The sequence below is a fragment of the Fringilla coelebs genome, assembly GCF_963513975.1.
Source record: "Fringilla coelebs genome assembly, chromosome: 9".
Classification (NCBI taxonomy): Eukaryota; Metazoa; Chordata; class Aves; order Passeriformes; family Fringillidae; genus Fringilla; species Fringilla coelebs.
Window position 1 is genome coordinate 9,360,026 of NC_140067.1, and position 19,155 is coordinate 9,379,180.

Consider the following 19,155-nt stretch of genomic DNA (forward strand, 5'->3'; position numbering starts at 1 on the left):
CTTCCAAGGATTTGCTTTTCTAGATTTGTAGTGGGAACTCTTTAGAAATCAGCATAAACCAAATTACCAAGAAGTTTCACTCACCACATTTTGCTTTTGCAATAGAAAATCTTTAATACAAGCAATCTATGAAATGAGCTGACTGATTTTGCCAAAGTATTTTAACAGCTAAGAGAGACTCTTTGCAGGTCTGTAGCAGAAGCTGGGCTTTTGAGCACTTACCTCCCTGCAGGCCTGAGCTCTGAAGAGTTCAAAACATCTATAAAGCTAAAAAGAAAGAAGTATGTGCCTTTCAGTTTGCTTTGTCTGCTGTACTATAGAAAGAAGCATGACAGATACTACTTAGGTTTGGATTAGGCTAGCTTTCAGGATATTTCTGTAAATAAGGTTTGGGGTTACAGTTGACAACATGAGAATATCCCCAATCAGAGGCAAAAGAAGAGAGTCTAAAGGTGTAGATTAGATTATTTGGTCTAGTGTGGTTCTCTACGACGTTTAATCTGATTTAACTGTATACATATTAATCTCACTCAACCCAGACCAGGAATGACCCTGACAAGAAGGAACACAGGCAGGGGGTGGTGTCCTTCTGAACTGTCAGAGCTATGGTTCATGGCTGTCTGGCATTTTCTAGTTATCAGCTCTGTGAGTCTTTGTGCCCCAAACTGCTGCTGTTTATCTATCACAGGATTCATCGTGATCTATAGAAGCTTTTCAGTTAGATGTTTGCAATGAAAATATGAGGACTGAGACACTTTTGGCATTTGTAACTTTATTGCAGAAAAAAAAAATTCCACTATCAACATATTTTACAAACAAAGTTGCACTTTGGTGTTGGGCGAGTTTTTCCTCACCCCTTTCCCCTGCACAGCGATGCATGGGAAACCAGAACAACCAGCCTCTGCCCTTTTGATTGTGTGCAGACACACTTCCCAGATATGCCAGCCTGCACCAGTTCCAGCCAGGATGGAGTTCTGTTTTCCACCACTAACTTGCCAACTTTGTGCCGAAAACCAGCAGCACCCTGCCCTCCGGCAGGGGAAACAAGTCTGTAGCTAGGGAGATCGCTCTGTGCAGACAATGCTTGATACAAAAGCTTTGGAGTTGTGACAATTGCTCTTTAGTTCTCATGCAATCATAGGAGAGAACCAACCCTCTTCCCTATTTTACTGGGCATAAATACACAGATGGAAGGCCAAACTGAAGCCCAACTGCACTGCAGCCATTTGTCAGCCACTCTGGAAGCAGCAGCACAGGGAGGAGGAACTGCTGCCTTACCCAGTTCATCTATTTGACCCAGATCGGTTCTGCTCCATCTTTGGGCCTTTCCTGGTAACTTGAGCTCAGCTGATGGGGAATTACCCCTTTCCCTGCTATGACAACCACTAACAGCACTGGGGAAAAAAAAGGTATTTTGCAAGTGAGGCCTGGTATCTGTCCTTTGTGGGGTTCAGTGATGTTGCTACTGAAAGGAGAGGAGAAACTGAGGGTTGTAGAGCAATGTGGCAGATAAACTCTAGCCCTTGCTGTATCCTGAGGGAGCAACTGGCTTAATCAAAAATCAAACACTCTAGAGAAGGCATGTGTTTCCATTTTCCTGCAGTCAAATGTGAGTTAGAAAACAGGAGCAGGTGTAATTACATGAAGATTGTCATGTCACACACACTCCAGTCTTTTTGAGGCAAGGGCACCAAAAGCTCCTCTGATTTATACTGAGAGGCTCTGGTCTATGGGTTTCCTTCAGAGGCCTCAAGGGCCTTGGATGCAGTCTGCAGCAGTGATATTTTTAGACAAAAGTGCAGAATCGAATCAGCATAACACCAAGAAAGGGAAGGGGACGAAGGCACCTACATCCAGGATCTGTCCTCATGACAAGACACAACTGGCTCAAAAGACCAACATCAGAAAGTAGAGGAGCTCTGACCTTGCATAGCACAGGAGGGAGAGCAAAGCACCAGCTTTGTACAACTTCCAGCAACCAGATGCTAGAAGCAAAATGGGAGGTACCTGAGGAAAGGCTTGTGTTAGCCCGGGCAGGGAAATGGACTAAAGCATTTACTGGGCCTGGGAAAGGAGTTTACACATATGTCAAAAGCATCAAGTGTAGGAGACACGGTTTCCTAATTGTGGTGAGACCAAATTAGTGTGTCTAATTGGCAATAGACTGAGTCCTATCAAGCTCAGTTAAGCTAACATTATGTTCAATTTCCTCCCAGCAACTTCAAAGCAACATCAAGTAGCAGGGGCACTTTTTAAGTGGCCACAAAACACTTTTCCCTGGTTGAAGAGAAAAGGCATGCATCTAAGAAGGAAGCAGAGTAGTCTTTTATCCTCCTGTAGGTGTTTCAGGATGGGTAATGCCAATCCTGGGACTAAAGCTGAAACAGGAACAGAAACAAAAGTGCAAGAAAACCCCCAAAACAAACAACCTTAAAAATACAGAACAAGAGGGAGCCCAAGAGAACTGATTTCCACATCCGTGGCTTCCTTAGAAAACAGCAGTCTCCTTTGTGCTGACACCACCAGTGTTAAGAGCCCTACTCTGAAACACTTGCCCACCTCCATTGAAAGCAGCAGCCACCAAGATCAACAGAAGAGATCCATGCAGAACACCATGGCAAAGGTTGTCTTGGCTAACTGGTTGCCACACTAAAAGGAGGAGACACCTCTTCAGGGCATTGTTTTGAGGAGAGCCTGGAGAAAAGGGTCAGACTTGGGCTCTGATTTGCAGCATAGAAACTTCAACACTGAACTATTGAAAATATCTAAAACCAAAAACCATCTGAAAAGGATCTTTCAGTTGTGTGCAAATCACAGCCCCTCATTCCTCAGCAGATCGTCTGGGACCAAGTCCTCAAGGCCTTTTCCTCTGGGCAGTAGACAGCCTGGTTGCCTAGTAGCTGTAGAGGGAGAGAGGGGTGTCCTCCATCATGTCATCCTAGAAGCAGAGAAGAGGGTGCTTTAATGAGCAGTCTGCACGGTGGCATCATGGTCCCAGCCTGGGAGACTGCTGTGCAGGCAGCACAGCCTTCTCAGCCACACCTCAGAGCGTGGCCATCTGCCCAGCCATCCACCTAAACGCTGTCACTGTGCAGTCCCTGGATCTTTGGACTGTCAGTCTCCCTCCTGCTGCAGCATTTGGTGAGAAGAGGTGAGTGCAGGAGCTGCCTGCCTGCTGCAGGGATGTGGAAAACTCTGGCTGTTGAAAACTCCGCTCAGCTTGAAACAGCATCAGCTTGCTTGCTTAGCTGCAGTACTCCTCTGTTCCAGAAAGTTCAGTGAGTTATTTGCAGCGTCCCCAGAGCTAGTCCAGCTTCTGGAACCCTCATATATTTTAATATTCCCAAAGGGTCAAACACAGACAGACAAACAGACAACCTCTCTGGAACAGAGCATAAAATCTGCTTTGTCATAGTTACAAAGCAAATATATCAGAAAACAGGAGGAGAGGGTAGGAAGGTGTCATTTCAGGACAAGCCTGGATGGAGCTCTCCTTCCTCTCTCTAACCTCTCAGCATTCCCCTGCAGAGCGAGGGGAAGGCAGAGAGCTTCTTTAGTGCCCAGCCTTGAGACTCGCTGTCTTGACTCAAACCTTGGATGGAAGGAGAGGGACCTAAGGAGGAACAGGAGTGCGTGATCAGCATTGGTGCTGCTGCAAACACCCAAAGCATTGCTAATGAAGGAGAACTGCAAAGCAGTCAGTGGCAAGGCAGCCCATGTGGGGCTGGGCTGGAGGCAGACTCACCATGGGCAGGTCCTGCAGGCGCCGGAACTCCATGCGGTTGTTGTGCTGGCGGTAGCGCAGGAAGCCCACCAGGGCCAGGATGCCCACCATGACAATGAACACGGAGATCACAGTGATTACCAAGGGGTCAGCCCTCGCTTTACCAGCCAAACTGGGGAGATCTGCAAGGAGACCAAGGGAATGAGGCCAAAGGAGAGCCTTCAAGGGCTGCAGCAGCAAAGCTTTGTCTTTTATGCTTCTGCTCAGTACAACCAAGAGGCAATTTGAGGTAGCTCCGGCCCTTTGCCATGTTTTGTGAGAACAGGTACAAAACAATTACAGAATCTATTAGAGGCTGGAAAAGACCTCTGTGATTATCAGTCCAACTTATGACCCAACACCACCTTGTCAACCAGACCATGGCATTGAGTACCACATCCAGTCTTTCCTCAAACACCTACAGGGATGGTGACTCCATCACCTCCCTAGGCAGCCCATTAAAAGCAGAGCAGTTACCTGAATTATCATCACCAACATCCAACACAGAAGTCTTCTCCTGCCTGGACTCCACTGACTGTGCCAGTGTGGGCGTGCTGGTGGGGATGGCAGCTGTGCTGGCAGACGTGGAGCTGGTCACGAGGGGTGTCACCGTCACTGTCACAGTACTGGAGGCAGTAGCAAAGGACGTGCTCCGTACATCGGAGAGGGGAGCAGAGGAAGTTCTGGGCTCCACAGTGCTCTCCTCTGTGGCACCCACAGGGCTCGTTCCTGGCTTGGTTTCAGACCTTGCTGCTGTGGGCCTCGGGGTCTGCCCATCAAAAAGCCCTGACTGAGAGCTGTTAGTTGTTGCTGCAAAACAGGAACAAGCAGTTATTTCAAAGGATCCAGTGCAAGCATGCTGTTCTGTGGGACTGGACAAGATGGAAGCAAGACTGTAAGAAAGACTGCTGGGACTATGGGAAAGCAGCTTATTGTCAACCCTTTGGAAAACAAGCAGAGCCTTTAGCACAGCCACAGCTGAGCCACACTATAACCCACAGTGCTTAGAAAGTCCTCTCAATTTTCATATGTGCCAATCTGCAATGTCAGCCAACCTCAGCTGGGCCCACAAGCCCTGTCCTTGGGGACAAAGGACAAGCAGACCAGCTTAAACAACTTTACACCCAGCTGGGGATCACCCCAGAGCAAGACACTGGGACAGGCCTTTCATCCCTCCTTACAGGGAGCACAAAGGGGGCTGCCCAGGGACTGGGTAGCAGCATCCCCTGAGGCTGTGTCAGTTGTCACAGAACAGCAGGACCATGTGACACAAGCCAGGGGAAACAATGCAGTTGTGCATGAACACTATGTAAATCAGTGATCATTCAGTATCTGCCTTGCATTAGGGGTGTGTGACAGCCTGGAAGGCCCCAAGATGGACAAAACTGAGATTGCAGACCCTAAAACCAGTTCCCATGCTACCCAGAGGGATCTGAAGGTAGGGTAAGGTTTAATACCAAAATTAATGAGGTTTGCAAAGAGGATGCTGAACTGACATGTCTGCAAATAAGTTGCACTGAACTGGCTCTGCTTAGGGTCTCATCCTCTTCTTCTCCCTCTCTCCAATTAGCAGGAGAGTGCTCAGACATTCCCAGGTTGTGCATCCTTGAGGCAGGACTTGGTGCACAGGCAGTAAAGACAAAACCTCACCCGGCCCAGTGTTCAGAGGAGGCGTGGGGGTTGCACTGCTGGCATCATCCGTTTCTTCAGTTGTGCTGAAAGGCTCTGTGGCTTCATGGCCAGGCTGGTTTTCTTCCAGAGTGCTGGCAGTCAAGGTAGGGGAGGGGATTTCAGTGCTGCTGTTGACTGACAAGCTCATGTTGTCATGCTCAGGATGTGTAACTGCGATGTCCCCAGGACTGGCAATGGTAGAAGCCTGCAGTCTCTCTGCCTTGGAGCCTGCCATGGGGGTGGTGGGGATGAAGGCATCATCCACCTCTGTAGCGTGGGCCCCCGTGGCACTGAGTGTTGCAGCAGTCAGGTTTTTCTCCAGGCCTGTCTGAGGAATGGCAGCAGTCACTGGACTGATGTCAGAGGCTTCCCTTGGCCGATGCGAGGTTAGCACTGTGCTAGGAAAAGGTGACAGTGACACCAAGGCCTCTGCTGTCTTCTGACCCTCTGCTGTGGAACAGAGAAGTTTGTCAGACATCCCTCAGTGAGAGGAGAAACAGAGGGGAAGGACAGAAATGAAATTTCTTTATCCCCTAAATTCCAAATCCAGCACACATTCACACTTAGGGAAAAGGATTCAAACAGTTCCTCTGCCCTCCTGGTTTTTGAGGCAGGGACCTGTTCTAGGGGACTTTTTCTTTACCCTCCTCTCTCTCTCCACTCCCGTGCTGTTGTTCTCTAGGGTCAGCACAACCAATCCCTCTATCCTTGAGCAACTTTTAAACATTTTTAGAGGATTTGGGTTTGTTAAAAGTATCACCTGAGACCTGATTTTGTAAGAAATTTAGATAAGTCTTCTTTGGTTCGTTAAGAAAGAGTCAAAAGTGGTGCTGAAAAAATGCCAACGAGGAAAATGTGGAAGAAGACTCTCTAGCTCCCCTGGCCCAATGAAGTGGAGAAAAGTGATATTTAAAAAGACTGTGGATGGCAAAGGTAAGGCACATATTGTGAGTCACCTTAGCAGTAGCGTGGGGTTCTGCTGGAGGGAAAGGTGAAATGGGCAGCAAGAGTTCTACAGCTAACAGGGCTGGGGTGTGCTTTGGGAGCTGCCTATGTGAGCTATTTATGAACACATCAGCACCATGAAATACAACTGTTGTCATAGAAATGGGGAGCTACTCAGCCTCCCACTACAGCAAAAAGGGGCAGCTTCCCTGAAGGGAACCTGCAGCAAGCAAAGATCCCCCCAGATCCACTAGACAGTGTGACAGCATAGAGGAGGAGGAAAACCAAAAAGCTCTTATGCTGCCTGTTCATAAACACAGATCCTGTGAGGGTTTTTCAGGGTATAAACAGGAAGAAAACAGAGAAATGTAGCCACATCAGGATGGACTCTCCCAATTTAAAAATGTCTCATAGTCAATATTTCGACAATTTCTGTTAAAATTTCTGTCCAAGCCATAGAGGACTGATGAGCTAATTACAGAAAAAAATAAAGGTACTGAAGCAAACCCATCATCATGCCCCTTCTCCCCACAATGAAGAAGCATCCAAAGCAGATGCTATAAGCAAGAAACATTCATCCACCAGCAAGGCAGCCATTCTTGTACTGTTTTGGGGAAATTTCAGCAGTTTTTAAAAGCTCTTCAGAACAGATAGAGTTATCAGAGCTCTTCTCCAGCTACAGCACTTAACAGGCCCTAAAAAAAGACACAATACATCGCTCTCTCAAGACCTTTGCAGTACCCTGACCAGCTGGAGAATTCAAAGCCCTGAGCAGCCTGATGGAGCTGTGCTTCCCCAGCCCGGGGCCCCAGTCCCAGCAGGGCTCCCGCAGGGATGCACAGCCCTGCTCAGCACATTCAGAGAACGAGCTCTCACAGGGAACCCCAGCTGGGGCAACTTCAACATGAAGACCAAAGGCCTAAGTGATGCTCCCTTTGGCCTCTCCTGGATCCACATGTGCATGGCCAGAAGATCCCTCTAGATAAAGTGAGCTGCTCTGCCATGGAGCTCAGGTGTAGGATACACCAATAACACCTGGAAGGAAAAGGGCTGAGTGCTGGGTTTCCTGGGACCAGGCACCAAAAGTCCCAGGTCTTCATGTGACAATTTCCAGCCCTAAACACAGCACTGCTATTGAGCATGGGGTGGGATCCCACCAGCTCCGGATGCTGCCTGGGCACTGGCGGATGCTTGCTCAGTAAACACCCCACTGCCTGCTCCTGCACAGCCAGAGACAGAGCCCTGCTGTCACCGTGGGGTAAACAGGAAAGGTGGTGGCCAGGTGCCTGGCCAGTGGCGAGCCTGGCTATGTGCTACTCTGAATAGCTGGCCTGTGTCCGGGACAGTCTCTCATGGGGTGGCAAGTCATTACTTGAGTCATGCAAAAGAAAGAATTGTGGAGAGCTGTCTTGCACAAAGGCCTGAGTAGCTCTGCAGCCATCATGCCAGGTTTTTGACAGAGAAGTGATAGGCAAGATGGGTGCTAATGTCTTTACAAGCGCTCCAGGAGTGAGGGTCTTTAGGAGAAATGGGTCTTAATGTCTCTACCATCCTCAAGCACCAAAGTTCGTTGCAGAACCCAGACAGTCTGAGTTTCTGGTGGATCTGCAGAACTCAGATAGCCTGAACTTTGGGGGAAAATGGGTGATTTTATGCACAAAAGGAAAGTCAGAGGGAAGGCAGATGAGCCTGGGCCCTACACACCAGGACACCTCCCCGCAGGTCAGGAACTGGCATCCCTGCCCCGAGGTGCTGTGGGGCGGGAGGGCTTGTGGGGACAAGCAGGTCCCCCCAGTCCGCTGCACGCACAGCTTCCTGCGCTCAGCAAGAGGGACAGCCAGTGGGACTGGCACTTCCCTAAGCTCTTCTCTCCGAGAAGCCACTTGGCTTCTTCCCACAAAATTATCTAGCGTCCATCACTGCCAAAGAAAATGGTTCCCGGGTGGATGGGCCGCTCTGGCTTTGGTGTAACAGAGCACTGTGGGGTGAAAAACCTGATTTGTAGAGAATTGCAGAAGAGTTTAAATTAGCAGGTGAGGAACAAGGGACTGCTTTGAGTATGGCAAGTGTTGATGGCACCTCAATTAGCAAGTCATCCAGCCCAGCACATTGCAGCACACCCAGCTCAGGAAACAAAGGAGAGCCTAATCCAGACTAACATTCTAAAAATTCAAGACATTAAGAGATGATGGTGGGAAGACAGAGAAGGCAAGAGCCTTAGAATGGCCAGGGAAACAAAGGACTGAGTAAATCCTGATCACCCGGGGACAAGCAGACAAAAGATTCCCATCACCCACTGTCAGCTCCTAAAGGGTAAGGGAACATCGAAAGCCAGCACAGTCACCAAGCAAAGCACCTGGGGAAATCCCCCAGAGGTGCAACTTGTTCCTTGTGAGCTGTAGGTGTTAAAAGGTACAAGCGCTGGGTTTTATTTCAGTTTCAGTTTAAAATAAAACCACTCCCTCAAAGGGCCTTGCCGCAATGCCACAGCTTTGTTTGCCAGTTTTATCATCCATCCAAAAGGGCAGCCTACTGCCACGCAAACGGAGAGCAGAGCACTGCTGCCTGTGCGGGCAGATCCAGCAAACCCCGCACGGGCTGGGATCCTCGGGGATCCAGCTCCTGGTCTGCTCTGGTGCTTGGTACCCATCAGGTCGGGAAATCCCCAGCTCCAGCGCGGTTGTTGCTGCCCCAGTCACTGGGCGCTGATGGTTTTAGCTGTTTATCAGTTACCTTTATAGATGCAGGTCAGAGCTCGTTCCTCTGGAGTTTTCTTGAAGAAGCTCTGCTTCCTGCACCACATGCCAGGAAAGCCATGGCTGCACTGCCTAAGGCATCGCCCTCACCAGCTTCAGGAGACAAGAGGGAACCACGGCCTTCTTGTTTCAGATGCAAATGGAAAGAGTGTGAATGCTTCACCTTTTCTGTGATTCTCCAAGACCTGATAGTTGCAGCATCCCAGGACAGCTGGTAAAGGTGCACTCACCCTTGAATTCATAACAGAGCAGCTACGACTGTCCCAGGATCTGTAAGCAAGAGCTCTGACCATAAGAATATCTGCTTCCCTGATAGAGGACCAAGGGTGAGCTTTCTTTGGTTACACTTCAGCCTGCTGAAGCAGAGCTGGTCCCCTGGCTACAGCCCCACTGTGTCTGTGCTAACCCTCCAGGCTCAGCCTGTGCGTGGTGAGAACCAGAGATCCCCGACCACATTAGGGCAGGGCTGGTGGATTTGGAGCAGCAGCTCCCATCAGACTGTGCTGACTGCAGTGACCTCTGTCTGGGAAACAAGAGGGGCAAAGGAAGAGAGTGGTCCCAGGGGAGGAGGGATGCAGCCAACCAAGCAGCAGCCCCTGCCTTGAATAAGGGTGGGAAACACTCCCAGCTCTTTGAGGGAAGGGAGGGCTCTGAACATCAGCCCACAGCTTCGACCCCTCTCTGGCATTGTCTGACAACACTGAGGGACCTCCACATATCAACCCAAGCTCCCTCCAGCTCCAATTTACAGACATGGTAAATTATGCTAAAACAGAGAGGAGTGAAGGAAGCCAGCTCTGCAGGAAACAGGGCCATTCCTGCCTTGTGCTCCCGGCCCAAGATTCAGGGCTGGGGCCAGGCGAGGGGCTGAGGAAGGTTTGCACAAGCAGGACAGAGTCACTGCTGTGCCAGACTAGTCACACAGAGTGGAGACTGTGGTCTCCATCCTCTGCCACAGCAGCCACCCCATCATCTATTTGCTTCTCAGATAAAACAGTAACATAGGGCAGGGCCTCAGCTGGACAAGCCCTTAACAAGCTTCTGCCACAACTCTCCTGCCTCTCTCAGCAGCATCCTCTGCACCCACCTTCCTGTCTGGCAGCAACAGCAGCCTGAACTCCCCAAAGGTCAACACCAACCTAGCTCCAATCATAGACTTGAACACTTTTTAAAATCCCTTTTAGGATGAGATGAAGGTGAGGTGAGGCAGGCTCCTGGGGACTGAGGGAGAGAGCAGGGCAGCGGGGTGCAGGCTGCAGCCGCCACTGGGAAAAGTGCACAGAGTCTCAGGTGAGAGCTAAGCACAAAGATGAGAAGGATTCACCCAGGATTTCAGAGAAAGGGCCCACAGGGCAGGACTCCCTGGTGTTGATGTATCCTTCTGCAGAGGCTGTCACTGTCTGAGGACAGCACCTCACTTAAATCAGCTTCCTACAGAATACACTGCTCTGATTCACTGAAAAGGCACCCAAACCCTTCTACAATGCTATTTCGGTGCACTAAATGAATTCAATTTCCATTTAAGTGTAACAGCTCCACTCACAAACAACCTAGTAAAATGGAAAAATACAATGTTTAAAAACATAAACTATAACCTCTATGTATCAAAGCAGTTATATCTTATTTCTTAGCAAACTACTTCAATAAGTGTAGAAATTATCTTTTGTTGCCAGTTATTACATTTTATGGTTACCAACCAACAGTAATTAGACAGTCTCTTCAAGGAAAAAAAAAGCTTGAGTATAAATGCAAATAAAACCATATATAGTGAGATTTAAAACCAAGGCTCTTCATTTCATTAAAAAGCAGAACTGGAATAGCTCCTGATTAGATACTAGCTGAGCCTGATCTCTTTTCCTGGAATAATAATTAAAAAAAAAAAAAAAAAAAACCCACAAAAAAAAACCCAAAAAAACCAAGCAGCAGAAGAGAATTCTGGAGCCCCTCAGGAAGGTGCCAGATGCACCCAGGGATGCTGTAGAGCAAACACCCTCACGGTGGTGAAGGAAGCTCAGAGACAGGATCGGGTACAAGGGGCAGAGCTGCTTTGTAAGCTCAGCTCCATTGGATACCTTGCAGGACCTCGATGGAAGCAGGCTGCCAGAGGCTGCATTTGCCACAGTGCTCTCCCTGCCAGGGCTGATGCCCCAGACTGTCCCCATCCCCATCCTGGCTGAGAGAGGCTGGACAGACTCCCTCTGCTTGAGGAGTCCGGGCAGGAGGCGTAGGCAGGCATCCAGCCTTGCAGCCAGCCTGGGGACCACGTGAAGCTCTTCACGGCAGCAGTTTAATTCACTGCACCCCTCGTGGCCTCTGCGAGCTGCTCTGCAGGCACCAAAACTGGGGGGGGCTGAAAAGGGGGTGCTGAGCACCCAGTTCAGCCCTGGAGAGCTGCCAGGCCAGGCATGCTGCAAAGCAAGGGCTGAGGTAAGGGACAGGAATAGAAACCAGCTCTCCTGACTGGAAGGCAGGTGGCCACGAGCAGGGCACGAGACAGGGGCAGATTAGATATGGGGTGCTGAGCAAGTGCTGCCCTGGGGAGGGACAGCCCAGCACCCAAGCTGCCCAGGCAGGCTGGAAGATGACTCCTCAGGGCATCTGTGGATACCGGGCCACAGGCTTGAACCACAGGGAGACAAAAAGGGGAGGCAGTGCTACCACCTCAACAGATGGCACTGCATCGGGAACCAGGACAACCAGCCAACGGTGGCATGGCAGAGCAGGGCAGAGCAAGAGCTGTGGCAACAGGGATGAGCAGCCCTGGAAACGGCACTACAAATGCCAAGAACAGGTACTTCAGTACTAGGAAAACCCATAAAACAGCAGAGAAACAGCACAGCCCAGAGCACACAGTAGTGGGACAGCACCAGCCTGATCACTACCTGCAGGAACAGCACCCCAGGGTGTCACACTTTGCCTGGTCCTGCCACATGAGACTCTCCTCATCCAGCCAGGGGAGAGAAATGCAAGAAACTTCTTTCCTAGAGGTTTGCAGGAAGCTCTATCACTGATCCCCCATTTAGAGGTAAGGGGACTTATCCCAAATTTCTATGGCAGGGAAAAGGGAGAGTAGGCTGCCTTGCTCAGCTACCACTGTCAGAGCAGCCAGTCACTTTCCACCAGCCACATACAGCTATGGAGCACCTTGCTTGGCAGGAAGGTGCCTGGGAGACTCCCATGCTGTCTGGTTTTGTTCCTCAGCAGGCCACTGAGAAGTGGTGAAGACTCCTTCACCCAGAAGCTGCTGGGCACACCCACGGCGTGCATGGCCTGGGAAGCTTGCCCTGCTCTGGGGTTGTGTAACCCCAGTAATACGGCAACAGCAGGGAGCTCTGGCATCAGACAGCCTGGCCCTGCTTACCTCAGGAGTCACAGCTGCAGTGGAGGAAGCATTCACATCATTAGGAGAAATTAATAAGCCAGTTGCCTTAATAGCAACCCCATGTCAGCAGGGAGCCTACTCTCCAGTGCAGTGTGGCAAGAACTGGGGGAAGTTTGGACATCAGGAAGCTTGCCCTGCCCTGAGCAGCCCCCAGGTCCTTCCAGAAGTGTAACTGCTGGTTCCATGGGCTGTGAGGCTTGGGGGATGCATCCTGCCCTGCCCTGGGCAGCCCTACAGGGCTTAGGATGTGACCCCAGACTCAGTGGCACTGAGTCCTATGAAAGCTGCTCCAGAGAGCATTGCAGGGATGATCACAGATTAAGGGAAAATCCAGTGGCAAGAACGATGTCTGCCCGCCCAGAGGGTCTAGGTGGAAAAGGAGGAGGGAAAGGGGCTTCTGTACTTTAGATCGACCCAACACCCCTTTGTCTGGAGGGATGGGGCCAAGGGAGCTGAAGGAGGTGACTGCTTTGCCCCTGCCCAGCAGGTCAAGCCTTCTTAGAAGGACAGCAGGGAGAAAAGGCCCACCCTGCCCCTGGGGCTGAGGGAAAATCATGTGTAGAAATGGCATCAAAGACTGATGGCATGACATGAAAGGTTGGGCTGGGAGAGCAGGGTCTCACTGCTGGGGGAAACACCCAGAGGAGAGAACCAAGATGTGGCTCAGTTCTGGGTGCAGCAGAACTGGAGCTGTCCTGTCAGGGTGGGGCCAAGTCCATCCACTTGTCCTTGCCCTGAGCAAACAAAGGGAAAAAAATCACGGAAAATCGTCAGTGGGACCTTGAAGCAGACACTCTGCCTGCCTGTGTGCATGGCCCCAGTGGTGCCCACAGACAGGGCTTTATGTGCTCGTGCTGCTCCCAGCCCTGCTCTGCTCTCACTGCTTGCAAGGCAACTCAGCACAGGAGGGAGAGGCAGAAAAATGCCCAGACCAAAATTACTCGGGGTTTTATTTGTAAGGCTGATGGTGCTAGAGGAAGTGGATTTCCGCAGGCAGCGAAGAAAGGCTGCATTGAGAGGCCAGGGTGGGCAGAGCACAGGAGAGCAGCAGCCTGAGCTCCTCTGTGGCCCTGCTGCAAACCCAGATGGGGAGTGGGAGCAGGCACTGCTGACAGCAGGAGCAAAGGGAATCTGTGCTGGGAGCAGCGCAGAGAGCACTCATGGAGCTAGGACAAGCCCAGTTTTGGACAAATTTGTCTGGGAATGCTGACTTTAGCTCTAATCTCTGGGTGAGCCATTCCTTTCCCCCACCACTGTCCTGCTGAGATTTTCTGGTGTCTCATTATGGGTTGTGCTTGCTAAGGGGCATTTTATTAACAGTGGCATCTCTTACATCTATTTTCTATTATCACAAAAGACCTGGTCTTTCAACCACAGTTGGGATTGGGTAGCAAATTCAAAAGCTATGAGGGCAAGGGCCAGGTCAGCTGCCTAGGTACCATTTCCTGAGACTGTGAAGAATCTTGGATTGGGACACTGAGCAACAAAGATCCCAGGAAAAACTCAGTGCAATCTGAATTTCTGGTACATTCTGTCAGTTTGAGTCTTGGACTTTGCAGCAAGAAGGTTCCTAGGAGCCAGCTGGGGCAAGGGGCTCCCTGGGGTTTCCCAGTGTGCCCAGAGTGTGAGACAGGGGCCAGAACATAGCCCCCGGCAGCTCAGAGCTCCTCCTCCTTTCAGCGGTGGAAATCCTGAATCTTTCCTTTGCCAGTGGCTGGTCACCTCCCCACAGCCCATCACAGCACAGCCACTCTCTGTGGGGAGAGCAGCTTTGCCCACATAAAGGGCACTGGTTTGGGATCGCTCCCAGGGCTCAGCCTCAAACCCAGCCGCATCCGGCACCCAAAACCTCATCCTGAGTGCTACTCTCGCTGCTGAGGCTCAGTCCCACAGGCTTCTATTCTAGGGTTTTCCCAGCCCTAATTTGTTATTAGAAACTGAGTTTCTGTGTGTCACCCCCTGGTCTCTATTGCTGCCGTCACGGTGCTGGGATCTGACCAGGGTCTGGCCAAGGGTTTTTCTCAACCACAAAGAAGAAGAAACACGTTTTGCTTTCTGTGCCCCTAAATTGCACAGAGCCTTTGTCACTACCAGGGTCACGGGGAAGGTGACAACCCCCCGACTTGGGGCACACTCCAGCCACGCGGCAAAGCTCGGTGGTGTCGGTGGACGGGGCTGTCAGCGCCACGCTCCAGACTGCGTCTGCCCACGTGGGGACGTGTTGATCCCAGAGCAGAGCCGAAATACGGCCCGGGAGCCTGCCTGGGCCCGGAGTCTGGCTCCTGCTCCGTCCCGAATAGCTCCATCCGTCCTGCCCCTCTCCCCGCAGGCACAGGGCCCTCGTCCCGTCGTGCTGCGGGAGGCGGCAGAGTTCGGGCTTTGTCCGGGCTTCCCTCGGGGGGAAGCTCAGCAGCGGCTCGTCGGACCCCCCGAGCCGCCGGGCGGGAGGCAGGCGGCTCGCAGGGCTGGATGCCGGAGGGGAGCGCCTCCAGGACCGTCGGCCCCCTCCCCGCACATCCCCTCGGGATCCCGCCGGGCGGGAGGTGAGCCCGGGTGGCTCCGCGGCGGGAGCAGCGCTGCCGGCAGTGCCTTGTATGGGCAAGGCCGGGACGGGCGGCCGCGCTGCTGCTCGGAGCGCGGGGCTCACCCGGGACCCCCCGAGCATCCTTGGGCCGCCTCACCTGTGCGTCCGCCGGGGCGACGGCGCCCGGGTCCGAGGGCATTGCGCCCGACTTCGGGGGGCAGGCCCGGGGCGCTGCTCCCCGGAGGGGGAGCCCAGCGTGGAAGCTCTCCAGACCCTTCTCCCGCAGCCCCACCAGCGGGCGGAGGAGCCCCAGTCCCGGCGCTGCCCCGACGGCTGTCCCGGCGTTGCGCTCCCCGCCGCGGCGAGACCGGCGGCATCCCCTCGGTCAGCCCCCCCGCCCCGGCACCCCTCGGCGGCCGCCCCGGTACCTGGCAGGGCGCAGAGCAGGCAGCAGGCGGCGGCGAGGCGGAGCACGGCGCGCCGCGTCCCCTCCATGCTGGGCTGATCTTCGCTGGCTCCGCCGGCGGCACCGGGGCGGCGCCGGGGCGGGCCGGAGGCCGGGGCGGGGCGGGCGGCACGTGGTCCAGCCCCGGCCCCGGAGGAGCGGGGAGGGGGCAGCTGCCGGCCCAGTACCCCACATCCCCGTGTCGGACAGCGCACTCTCGGTCCAGTCCCGGTTCGGTCCCCGACACCCTCGGTTCGGTTCGCACCTCCCCCAGCATCACCAGTTGGTCCCCGGCACTCCTGGTTCGGACAGGACGCCCCCAGTCCCGCCTTTGTTCTGTGAATCCTTAGTCTAGGTTTGCACCACCTCATCACCCCATAGACAGTGGTTTAGACGAGGATCTCATCACCTCCTAATCTGCTTTTGGCAGCCCTAGTTGAGCCTGACACCCCCTCTTCTGCCCCATGCAGGGATGGGAACAACAGATGAGCCCAACGTGGGACATTATCTTGGGACCTCTGGGATGTTTCAGGGTACCTGGGTCTGTGGGCACAGCCAGGTGTAGAGGTGCTCCAAGCACCCCGGATAATTGCCCTGGCTAGGGCTCAGCTGGGTGCTCAATGTGCCACAGCCGGTTTCTCAGGGTGTCCTGCAGCCCCTGGGACATTCCCTGGCTTCCCATCCCTTCCAGCCTCTGGGGGACTGGCCAGCCTCATCCAGGCACGTCCAGGCTAAGCCATCCTTCAGGAAGTCTGACTGCTCTCTTCTGGCCAGTATTTCTGAGGCAGAGGGCCCCATGTCATGGTGTGGTCCGTGTTGATCTTCTCTCAGGCTGCTTTGGCAGAGGTGGGGCTGTGGGTCCCCGTCTCCATCAGATCCCCGTGCCTGCAGCACCAGGGGACATTGGAGGAAAGTTTTGCCTCCCTTTTTCAATATGGAGCTACTTGTAGCTCCTGCTCTCAGTTCTGAGGAAGAAGAGAGTTGATCTGATACAGAACTGATCATGCCTTTTACCAGCTTTATAAGAAAAAGTAAAATTCAATCTTAGCCCCTCATGGGAAATGTGTTTCTATGGCTCGCTACTTACTGCCAGGAAAACTAGCTGTACCATTTTCTGGCAGAGGTAATTGTGCTTGTACAAATGTCCCAGTTCTAAGGGGAATCCTTTTAAGCATATTTACAACTATGGAGCTGGTTATAGGAGTCTTCTATTACCCGCAGAGGTTGCAGGGCTACCCAAGAGACCACAGCTCCCTTTGCTCCAGACAGGCTTGGTCTCTCCGTGCTGCGCTGTGCATCACCCGGGCCAGGAGCCACGTCTCACCAGAGAGGGACCAGGGCATGTCCCCAGGCACCCACCCCTGAGCAGGACACGAGCTCCTGGGGACATGTGCACTGCTGGCTGTGCCCACAGCTCATGAGCCTGTCCAATGCCTGTGTGCTTGGCTCACTTCTCTGCTCTGGCCTCTCCCTGGAGACGCCAAACCCGTAATATCCACCTCAGCTGGCTGACAGAGGGTGGCTGTCAGTCGTCAAGGTTACCGGTCCCTGTGCTTTAATTAAGCACACAAACACTGCACGGGGTATTTTCAACAGCTGGGGGACAAGGAGGAAGGGGCGCTGGCAGTCCTCAGAGGGGCTGGCGAGTAGCACCATAAATCTGGGCAGATGAGACCCCCTGCAGGTCACTGCTATTATTTAGCTGATCTCTGTACTCGTCAGGATTATTATTAACACACTAATGAGGTACCTTTGGCTGTCCCTTTTCTTGCTCAATTGGGTGCAAGTAAAGGGACAGCATCTGTGTGATAATGTCTTTAAGATGATACTGCCAATGTCCCACACTGGAGAAGAGAGCAAAAAGAAGGGGAACTTTAACATCCCACTGGTACCCAGCTGCTTTCTCATGGAATAAGCAAAACCATTCCCCTTAGACAGCAGGCAGCAGCCCCCAAGTCTGTGTAGGCTCGTGGCTTGTTCTTGAGTAAGGCTGAAAACACCCTTGCAAGCCCTAGCAGCATCTAGATCAGACAGGTCTAGGTAGCACTGAGAGTTGAGGATTTAGAATAACTTCTGAAAGAAAGTTTTATGCTCAAAAACCACAACATCCACTTCTGCCACTGTCACACCTCCCTCTTGCAGTGGCTCTATTCAGCTCCTATGTTATTTTTCCTGGCTGCCAGCCAAGTCATGGAGCAGACCAGAGATGATAATGATAATGCTGGTTATAGTAATTTAATAGGAAGAAGCAGATCATATAAAAATTAGTGAATAGAAAATAGTGGCAGCACAAGAGCTGAGGGGAAGTAAGGGCACAGGAGGGATGGAGGTGCTGGCCCTGGGAAGGACAAGTAAACTCAGTCCTTGGGCTGTGCCCCCCAAACCCAGGCTATGACACAGGCTGAGTGCCCCCTGAGTGGGCAGAGCTTTGGCCTCACTGCTACCATCACCTGCAGCCTGCAGCCCCCCACGCCCTGAAGAGTGATCACCTGTCTCACCAGCCCAGGGGAGAGTGATTGCAGCAGAGTCCTGAGCAGAGGGATGGCTCTGGGCATGTGGCTGGTTCACCTGGGCTCTGGGCTCATGGAATTAATTCAATTTCTTGTGCTTTGGCCTCTGTCCCCTCTGCCCTTTGCAGGGACACTGGGAGCACGTCTGGTGCACATCTCAGCCTGGCCTTGCAGAGCCCAGCAGATCCCAGCCTGCCCCCTGTCCCCTAGCTTTTTCATGAGGGTGGGGCATGATTAGGATGGTCTTGGGGTAGACAGGCCCAGGTATCATCCCTAAACAGCTGCTTTCATCTTCCAGAAACTTTTTAGTGCAGAATGAGTAGAGAACCTGCTCTCAAAGAAAGACAACTTGGCACTTGTAGGGATTTTCAATTCTCAAGGAAAATGGAAGTCAACTGACTGGAGCAGAAGAGCTAATCATTGAGTGAGTCATTCCCCCTCCCAAAGCTGAAACATTAAACCATTTTTTTTATGAAAGGCAAATTAAATCCCACAAGTCAGAGCCAAGAAAAGAGAATTTATCAAAGAGCAGGAGATGCCACTGTGGGACTTGCATGCAGACAGAGGGAGCATTTGCTCAGCAGCCCAGGATATTACATCTCCTGTGTCTCTCCTCCAATGCGAGGAGCAGTGCCATTCATCTATTTTTAATAACAATGACGCAGGCAGTGAACCTGACTTCAAGGCTGGAATATCATCTTCTTCCCTCTGCATATCTGTCCTGACTCATCTTCTGTTCCAAGAGCTCTCCACAGCTTGGTAACCCAGCAAAGGAAGAAAGGAAGAACAGAACTGAAATAAAACCCCCCAAAAATTTGGATCAGACAGCAAAGCATAAGAGTTAAGAGACTCATTCTGGGCAAGGAACAATTAACACTGTGACTTCACTGCCTCAGGGAGCCAGGGAAAATTAAGGGTCTGGGAAACCTAAATGTATCTGGCAGCAGGCTGCTCAGAGAGTGGGATCTCTCAGAGAGCTGAGCAGGGAACTGGTAGCATCTGGGTACTTGTAGGTCTTGCAGCTCTGCAAAAAGGGCTGGAGAAAGCAGGGGAAGAGCTAAAGGTGCCCAGGCCTGGGGTGGCTGGTGGGGGGAACTAGCTGAAGAGCCCTGTGGTGGCAGAGGTCTCCAATTTCAGTGCCACAAAAGGGAAAAGTCTC

At 52.2% G+C, this 19,155-nt stretch overlaps 1 protein-coding gene across 3 annotated transcripts; it reads right to left on the reverse strand.

Annotated features, from left to right (window-relative positions):
• Nucleotides 1-752: 752 nt before the first annotated feature.
• On the reverse strand, nt 753-15,583 carry LOC311156814 (uncharacterized protein). 3 transcript variants are annotated; one of them, XM_084211070.1, is made up of 5 exons: nt 15,470-15,583; nt 5,414-5,881; nt 4,241-4,573; nt 3,746-3,906; nt 753-2,938 (listed from the first exon to the last, which is right to left on the reverse strand). In XM_084211070.1, exons 1-5 carry the CDS (start codon nt 15,534-15,536, stop codon nt 2,894-2,896), a joined length of 1,074 nt encoding a protein of 357 aa, XP_084067196.1. In that variant the 5' UTR covers nt 15,537-15,583; the 3' UTR covers nt 753-2,893. The 3 variants fall into 3 exon arrangements, with proteins under 3 accessions (XP_084067196.1, XP_084067195.1, XP_084067197.1); XM_084211069.1 differs by having other exon boundaries at nt 5,414-5,884; XM_084211071.1 differs by having other exon boundaries at nt 753-3,613; nt 5,414-5,884.
• Between the last annotated feature and the right edge of the window lie 3,572 nt (nt 15,584-19,155).

Excerpts from the sequence above, each read along its gene's own strand:
- LOC311156814 (XM_084211069.1), bottom strand. The coding sequence starts at position 15,536 with ATGGAGGGGACGCGGCGCGCCGTGCTCCGCCTCGCCGCCGCCTGCTGC. Across the intron at positions 4,574-5,413 it reads TCCTCTGAACACTGGGCCGG|CAACAACTAACAGCTCTCAG; the intron begins GTGAGGTTTTGT and ends CCTGTTTTGCAG. Across the intron at positions 3,907-4,240 it reads TGTTGGTGATGATAATTCAG|ATCTCCCCAGTTTGGCTGGT; the intron begins GTAACTGCTCTG and ends GTCTCCTTGCAG.